The 9,618-nt window shown below is 40.6% G+C and overlaps 1 protein-coding gene across 1 annotated transcript; it reads left to right on the top strand.

Annotated features, from left to right (window-relative positions):
• Window positions 1–2,471: 2,471 nt before the first annotated feature.
• On the top strand, window positions 2,472–6,075 carry LOC109216839. Its single transcript, XM_019381039.1, has 2 exons — window positions 2,472–2,820; window positions 5,819–6,075. The coding sequence occupies exons 1-2, from the start codon at window positions 2,472–2,474 to the stop codon at window positions 6,073–6,075; spliced, it is 606 nt and encodes a 201-aa protein (XP_019236584.1).
• Window positions 6,076–9,618: the final 3,543 nt, after the last annotated feature.

The following is a 9,618-nucleotide window of genomic DNA, read 5'->3' as shown; positions in this document are numbered from 1 at the left end:
CTCTACTCATATGGGTTTGGCCTCGGGGTACCATCTAAACCCGGTTAAACCCTCATCTGGGATCTATCTACAACGCCTTGAGAAAACCCCCACTCGGGGACTGCTCTCGAAAGCCTAAGGGTAGTCTCTATACAACCCGAAGTCGGGGTCCCGACGACTCGAGTTTATCAGTCCAATACGGGCTCGGCCCAAGGAACAGCAAAGGGTTCTGCGGGGAGCCGTGTTAATCAATCAAGAGCTAGAGAAATACTTATGCCCGGGCTCGATATCCATACCAGTTAGTAGGATCACGCATTCATATTCTTCACAAAAGCAGACAAGGGGAAATAATGCACAAATCAAAGACAATTTGAAGAAACATCTTTTCCATTAATAAACAACGATTACAAAGCCCACGAGAGGTCCTTACATATGATTACAAAAGCCCACGAAGGGTCCTTACACAGAAACAAAGAAGCAGAAGGATGTACATATATAATTAAAGCCCAGATCCTAGCCTATTCTCCGGGGAGCATCCTCGGCGGTAGTATGTTCGGGCATCGCCTCCTCAACGGTCTCATCTCGATCTCCAGCAGTAGCATCTTCAAGGGACAGGATGAATAAGAGGAAAGTGATGCAGAAGAAGCAGAGAAGAGATCCATAGCCCGTCTAGGGCCAAAGGCTTTTATCAGGCCGAGGATACCATGGCCCGATGGGAGATTTGGCAGGCGCCGGCTCTACCTGCACGGCTACTTAAAGTCCACTTCATGGGACATTGTGTCGTGCAAGTTAAGCGGCCGGTTGTTCCATTTCATCCCTTGAGAGGTAAAGGGGATGAAGTGCCACACCAGGCCGAAGTAGGGAGGTGAGCGGCGGTGTATAGTTTGAACGCCCTCCCGAGCAGCGGTGTAGAGTCCAAACATCCTCCTAAGTCGGAAAAAGTCGTCCCCCTATCTCATCGCCTCGAGCCAACCACGATAGTAACAACAACAACGACGACGACGACGACGAGCCGATGTAACCTGGCTCAATAAGGGGAAGCCCTAGGAAAATGCCACGGGCCTTAAACATTCGAGATATCAATGGATGAGGATGAAGAGAAGGAATAGGTGAAAGGATATGGGAAAACTCTCGAATGAGGAAATGGTTCCAGGAGGTTCCCTTTTATAGGGGGTGGCAGCGTAACCGGCGGCCCCATTAATGTCTTTGAAAGACATATCGGCAGGAGCAATCAATGTATTTTTGAAAAATGGACAGAAGATGATATTATTGTTTTGAAGAATAAAGGTCGACAGTGAAGTGAATAATTCTGAAAAAGTGGACTGACGGTACATTTCAGTTATCACAAAGGCCTACACCATCAATATGACATCATCACGGGAAGTTCGAAGAGATGGATATCAAAGTCGTTTCTTATAGTTCCACTCTAAGAAACACTGGGACTGTCTGTATACGGTAGAAATCAATGGCCCAATTTCACAAGCATCACGGCATCTCGAGGGCTTCTAGTGTTCGACTCCAAGAATCCTCGACGGTCGATTTCGAGACAGTTTGACTTCAAGATGTTATAGTAATGACCGGCCCCGGGACAATGTGAATCAACTGTCTCCGTGACTCAAGGTGGCATTCCGAAGGCACGTGACTAGAGCTGACAAAGCCTAGTGGACTAGTCTGAAAACGAATCAAGGCATTAGGTGGCTATACCTGCCCCATATCTTTGTAACTAATGCATTTTTGTACTATGTTGGGATTCCTCTCCATATATAAAGGGGATCCTTGTCATTTTGTAAAAGATCTCATGCTCCATACAAAAATATAGAAGAACATCCTCTCTGCTCTCAAACACACTCTCTTGAGTTCATTACTTCATTTATAGCTCGCATTCATTGTGTTCTATTTATTGTTCATCATTAATTGATTATTATTGGTCATAAAGAGCCATCATTGATTTTATTCCTACTGTTAGTCGCCCATTGATTACCCCCGATAGCTCCCAGCCGAGCTTCGGACTCGACCCGGAGGTCCTCGAATAAGCCATGCTCGAGGCTCCGATTATTAATCATTCGGTTTGGTTATTACATTGCTCTCAAGCTCTAATCTCGTCTCTAAGTCTTTTGTATAGCATCAACTACATAACAACTAGCATAAAAATAGATCACGTATTTTTAAAACCTCACATAATCAAATTTAATTGTTATTACCATTTCCAGGGTAAACATGTACAGAACTCAGAAGGCTATCAAAGGACAAGCTTTAGCCGACCACCTTGCCGAGAATCCAATGGATGGGCATTACGAACCACATACCACGTATTTCCCCAATAAAGAAGTACTATTTGCCGGGGAACACCTTGTAGAATGATACCCTGGATAGAGGATGTTTTTCGATGGAGTAGCAAACTTCAAAAGAGTGGGGATTGGGCAGTCCTGATTTAGAAATCAGGGCAACGCTATCCAGCATCGGCAAAGATAAGATTCCCTTGTACTAATAATATGGATGAGTACGAGGCATGCATCCGTGGCATCAAAATGGCTGTCGACATGAAGATCAATGAACGTTTGGTTATAGGAGATTCCGATTTATTGATATACCAAGTGCAAGAAGAATGGTCAACGAATAATGTCAAAATATTGTCATACCTGCACTACATGAAGGAACTATGCAGGATGTGCACGAAGAAAGAGTTCACGCATTTCCCAAGAGTTAAAAGCGAGTTCGCAGACGCCCTCGCGATATTATCATTCATGATTCAGCATCCAGATAAGAACTACATAGACCCCATCGAGATAGAAATTAGAGATCAACATGCATATTGCTTGCATGTGAATAAAGAACCAGAAGGTAAACCTTGGTATCACGAAATCAAGAAGTTCCTTTGCGAGCCAGGAGTACCCAGAAAATGCTACTAATGGTCAAAAGCGAGCCCTCGTGAAGTTGGCAAACCACTTTTTCCTCAATGGCTAAGTCTTGTACAGGAGGACCCCAAACTTAGGTTTGCTAAGATGTCTAGACGCCGATGAAGCAACAAGACTATTGGAAGAAATACACGCAGGGACGTGCGGACCCCACATGAATAGTTTCATGCTAGCCAAGAAGATTTGAGCTGGATACTTTTGGATGACAATGGAAAGCGACAGCATCCGCTATGTAAGAAAGTTTCACTAGTCCTATATTCACCGAGACATCATCCTAGTTCCACCAAATGACTTAAATGTGATGGGTTCACCCTGGCCTTTCGTGGTCATGTCCCAACCTCGAGGAGCGTGACCGACGTTCAACCGAGTGAACCCGGTCGAGCAAGCCTATTAGACACTTTCTACCCAACTCACTTATGACCAAGATGAGGCATGTTTTCATTACTTAAACAATTGAAGGGGTGTATATATAAACATTACTAATTAATTTCATTTTACTACATCGTTGTTAAGTTCCCAAAATACATACACATTACGATTTAGTGAGACAAGAGTCCGAACGCAACATAATTCATCGGACCTTTCTAGCACCCATAAACAACCCACAAAATGTCTACGGAGCCTCTAAAGATGCAAAAGAGAGTGTTATGACAACGCCGACGACAAGGCCCCGACAATACCTCAAAACATAGTAATAATAGAACCAAAAGATATAGAATATAACCCTGTGATGAAGTGGGGGCTCACCGAGACTACTGGGAGAAGAGGATACACCACTAGCTACGATCAACACTGTCTGTCTTGGAACCACCTACATCCATTTAAAGATGTAGCGCCCCCGACAAAAGGGATGTTAGTACTGTCGAATAGTACTAGTATGTAAAGCTAAAACACCATCTTAATAGAATGAACAATGAAACATAGAGGAAAGAGTCATGATGTATAATAAGAGCTTCAAACAAATACGAAAAACATTAAGAAAGGATCACAAAATCTCAGGTTAAATTTCCATCTTATTAAGTTGATAATCTCCGTGCCATGTGCCACAATCCACAATACCACCGTGTTCCTACACGGAGTCCGATCTTGACCCGATCGACTAGGTCGTCTCCCTTGAGACATCCACCATATTAACAATTTCAATCAATCAATCCTGCACAATTACCACCATGTGTGCGACATGGTGTCCGATCACGGCCCGATCGGCTAGGCCATCTCTTCTGACACATCATCCTTTCAATCGTTCATCTCAATGCACATTTCTTTCTCATCTTTCATTACATGGCACGGTAGCCTCATTTATTAAATCGTGCTTGGCACTTGGCTGCATCTTACAATTCAAGTTTCCCTTCTTATATGATCAAATAACATTATCATTCACATCAATAAGGCCTATCCTATGAGGCATTGCATACATAGGGGAATGCATGAAAAATCTTAATCACACACAGGCTTTACATACAAATTGGCACAACAATCTTTATTCGATTCTTGACATGTATTCTTGACCATTCTCAATACATATATTTCACATTTTAAACACATTCTCAAATTGCATGACGACATGATAAACATTTAGAACAATCATTGAACATAAATCATTCAACACAACACATTAGGGCAACGATTCTAGTATGATCAATTTAGGAACTTACACAAATTACACGAATACCAGGGGTTCGATTCTAAGAAGAAAGTGGTTTAGCCATACATACCTTGTTTAAGCTTTCCTTAAGTTACTACAACATTCCGGAAATTCTAGAAATCCCAATCTATTTTGAGACATAACAAAATCGAACACAAATTAGGAAGATAATTATGGTTTCGGCTCATTTGAGCATTTTATCAAATACTAGTTGTGCATTTTGATTTCAAAGCTCTTCTACAAGATTTCCTTCATTCTTCAACCCAATCTTTACTTATTTGTGTTCAACAATCTTCCCACAAACCTTATTTGTACATGCATGTATACATAATACTATTACATCAAAGAATCATACCTCTATCACCCATCTTATACCCCAAAACGCGAAATTAATGTCTAGTGTATAGAACCTTACCTCTTAGATGAACATCTTGTGATTGGTTTGCTTGATTCTTGAAGATTGATGCAAGATTGAATGATTCAAATGTTAGCCTTCCTTCTTCTCTCTCTAGAATTCTCTTACCTCTATCTAAAACTCTCAAAAAATCGCCCAAAAATAAGCACCAAAGCCTATTTATCAAAATGGGGTCGGGTTATGAAAATAGGGAATTAAAGCCTCCGAAATCGGGTCTGCGGTCGCATAATGGACCGCAGAACGGGTATGTGGGTCATAGAATGGATCGCAAAATTGGTGCCCAGAATTGGGCTTCACTGGACAGGTCGGCGACCATTTCGCGATCGCATAACCACTTTTGCGGTCGCATAATGGTCGCAGAATGGCTGCAAAAATTGCATTATGCCAGACTTTGGTAATTTGATCATAACATTTTGTAGGAATGTCCAAATGACGAACGGTTTTAAGCGTTAGAAACTAGACTCGAAGATATATCATTTGATAGGTTGTTATATATATATATATATATATATATATATATATATATATATATATATATATAGAGGTATGCTCATCCAAAGTGTGGACTTGTGCGAACTCATTTGGAATTTTAGCCTATTATGTAATTTTCCAACTTGACTTAGACTTAGGCTTCTCCTTAGATCCCACATTACTTATTATAAGACTAATACACTTATTACTATATCCAATTGATGTCCATAATATTAATATCACATAAAATATTATAATTATCCTACCTGGCACCACAAAATCCTAAATAACTAAGCGATATTTTCCATGGCCTTACATTCGCCGCTTGGGGCATGGACGTGATAGTACCCATAGAGCCTGTAGCGTCAATTGGACATCGTTTCATTTTGGTAGCCATCAACCGTTTCACCATATGGGTTGAGGAATCTACTTACAAGGCCATCACAAAGAAGCTAGCTGCAGATTTTGGCCGGAACAACATCATTTGCAGATTTGGGATACCAGAGTCTATCATCACTGACAAGACTCCTAATCTCAATAGTGACCTCATGAGGGAAATCTGCGAGAAGTTTAGAATCGTCCACCGCAACTCCATAACTTACAGAACACAAATGAATGGGGCAGTTGAGGCAGCTAACAAAAATATCTAGAGGAATTTGCGAAAGATAGTGGACAATCACATACAATGGCACGAGAATTTGTCGTTCACTCTATTAGGTTACCGGACTACCATGAGAACGTCTACTGGTGCAATGCCATACATGTTGGTATGCGGCATCGAAGAAATGTTACCCGTAGAAGTCGAAATACTGTCTTGAAGAGTCATTCAAGAAGCAAAATTGGACGGTGCAAAGTGGATACCCGTCAGACAAGAACAACTCATGCTCATTGATGAGAAAAGAATGGATGCAGTATGTCATGGACAGTTATACCAGAATAGGATGGCTAGTGCATTTAACAAAAGAGTGAAGCCTCGCTAATTCATACTGGGGCAGTTAGTTCTGAAGAAAATCATTCCCCATAAAGAATAAGCTATAGAGAAGTTTGCACCGAATTGACAACGTCCTTACGTGGTCCACAGAGCACTATCTGGTAATGCTCTAATCTTAGCAGAAATAGATGAAAGAGTCAGCACTAAGTTCATCAACTCGGACGCAATCAAGAGATATTATGCTTGAAGGTAGATAGAGTTACGATTTTGATGTAGCAGAACTACATTCAACTAGACTTCCCACCGAGGGATAAAACGGCAACCCACATAGGGTTCGGTTTCTCTCCCCCTTTCTCTTGTAATAGAAAAACCAAATGTCCTATTTGTATGTTGTTCAGGAAGTACGCCGACTTTATTTCCTAAGAAACGAATACGTAGGCAATCCTCATCGAATTCAGTCATCTTTTGTAATTGAACTACGTTTTGGCTTGATTCCACTTGGATACGTAGGTTGTCTGAATTAGACTCAACCATTTTCTTTTCTTAATCTCATCATTTTGCATGTGTTGTAATTGAACTAAGTTCCGTCTTGATTCCTTTTGGATACGTAGGCTTCCTGAGTCTGGCTTGGCCATTTTATCGCCTGTTATCATTATCCTATGAGCTACGTTCAGACCAGATTCCATTTTGGATTCGTAGGCAACCTGAAAGGGTTCGGTCATAACCTTACGAGACCTCTGTCATGCATTAGCTTAATTAGGACGTAGTTGCAATATAAAGTAGCTGCATTGTTAGATATACCATGGAGGATCGACATCAAAGGGACGAAGTTTTCCTTAAAAGAAACAAGTATTTTCAATATATATATATAAAGTAATATGTTCCATATACCGAACTCCATGGCGCAATCATGTCAAAGGCTGGGGCAAGTCAATACCATGATCGACAGAAATCAACTCCCCCCCCCCCCCCCAATTATGAAGTTTTCTTTGAGATGAGGGTCAACAAGGAGTAAAGAATCGCTGGGACCACACTAGGGCAAATGACGGAGCTGCCACTTGCCTAAGATTAGCTCTCCTTCCTATTACATAAATTTTCGAGCGCAGCTAAAGCTAAGTCTTGAATTCATTGCAGGTGCTTCTAAATCAGACAACTGACACAGAAATCTATAAATAGCAAACCGTCTGCCCAATCTATCGGAGCACCCTGTACAAATCATACGACGGCTTCCCTCATCGAAGTCCTGTAAATAGAAAACCATTTGCTCAATCAATCGGGGCACCATATACAAATCGCATGGCAGTTTAACATATCGAAGCCTTGTATATAACAAACCATTAGCTCAATCAATCGATGAACCCTGTACAAATCGAACGTCTGCTTCGCCAACTGGAGCCTTGTATATAGCAAACGGCAAACTTCGCCAATGACAAACAATCCGTAGAACTGCTTTGTCAATCGTGAGTGCCGGAATAGAAAATCGTGAACCTCGTCACCAACATTCTGCCAATCGATAGCCGTAACTTAGCTTCACTGTCAAGAGTATCTCTTGGGCATGCAAATATTTCTCATTGCTATTACCTTGAATGTTTTAACATTTTGTTCGTGCAGCTTTAGGCATGATTTTGATCTCCCCCGAGCGGAGATTACTTTACATTTTTCAGTGATAAACTCTCCCAACAAACGGAGACGCACCCTGCAAATCAAGTTGTCCCAACAAGCAGAGACATTTCTCAGGGCAAAGCTCTCGCAGCAAGCAGAGATACACTTTACCAATCAAGCTCTCAAAACAAGCAGAGACAATTTCCAAATGCTCCAACAACTGCGAAACGGTACCCAACCCGTCTAACAAATCGAGTCAGGATCAAGTATCCCGTTATCCCAATCCCAAATAACGGCTCGCCGGCAGCCAAGCATCATCATTCATGCATCATTTACATCGCATCTTAATATATTTTACATTATAATATATTGGAATGTCTGTATTTCATTTTGTTTTGCACGAATAAACATCGCAACGTGGAACTACTTTTTAGAAGCAAACCGAACTACAACGCTATGGGGATAGACAACTCACTAGCAGTCTCAAGATCCCACCTCAAAGTGACCAGCGAGCTCAAAATTTCGAATCACTCAAATCAGGCCGCAAAATTCAAGCTATCGTGAGTGACCAATCTTTCGTCTCCCCTCGTCACAACACGATACTGGGGAAATTTTTAAGAGTGCCGCTTCCTAAAGTCCCTACTCAGAACTACATGAGGCCTGATCGTCATTAATCCCAAGGTCTGTAAGCAATTCAAAGTCAGAATTCGGCCCATTATTCCCAAACTTTCCTAGATTCTTCCTCAACTCAATTCCACAACTTATAATTTTCATGCCATTATGGCAAAGCATGCCTAAAGTCGGGACAAAATTGGCTTTGGTTTAATTTTTTTGCCCAGAAACCCTTTCATCGTCTCCAGTCAAAAAGGGGTAGCTGTTGACGTCCAATTTTGACCCTCCTTTTAAAATTAGTTTATTCACGCTTAACAATTTACAATAAATACATTAAAAGTATTTTCTATTAATGAATATCTATTTTTATAAAATAACTAAATATTAGTCTCAAAAATTATGCAGTACTAATATTGTGTATCTAAAAATGTTTTGCTATTATAAAATAACTTTTATATACATTGCATAGGTTTTATAATTTGACAAAATTACTCCTTTATTTCCAGTGAATTAGGTTATTATGTTAATACTTTGAAATTAATGCTATATTCGAAATATGTGTCATTTATCGATAATTAATTAAAATTATTAGCAACATATAGTAATTATAATTTTACCATATTTTATTGAAATTTTTAAGCTCATTAAAATTAATTTTTAAAAAAGTTTAAAACTGAAAGGCTACAATTGCAATTCTTTCGTTTAAAATGAAATGGCTATTCCCTAAATTGAAACCATCCCAAATACCATGCCCAAGTCTGAATTAACCCAGTCCAAACACCCCATCCCTTTCCAATTTGGCAATCCATGCCATTCTCAATGAATGAGAGCATGCCATGTCGCCCGCTAATCCCACTCACAAAACAAACACAAGCAATCTTAGCTGCTGATCAAATGATTCAATGGCCCAGGTCCCTTTCCTCGACCATAACTCCGAGATAGCCAAACCCCATCTCCCAAAACCCTACTCATTTCCCCTTTGAACAGTCGTCCTTCTTTCCCATTCATCTCTGTTCTCTTGTCTGCCCTAAACTCCATCAATCAACTG

This window comes from Nicotiana attenuata, unplaced genomic scaffold (genome assembly GCF_001879085.1).
Source record: "Nicotiana attenuata strain UT unplaced genomic scaffold, NIATTr2, whole genome shotgun sequence".
Classification (NCBI taxonomy): domain Eukaryota; kingdom Viridiplantae; phylum Streptophyta; class Magnoliopsida; order Solanales; family Solanaceae; genus Nicotiana; species Nicotiana attenuata.
This window is presented reverse-complemented; position numbering and strand designations above follow the sequence as displayed.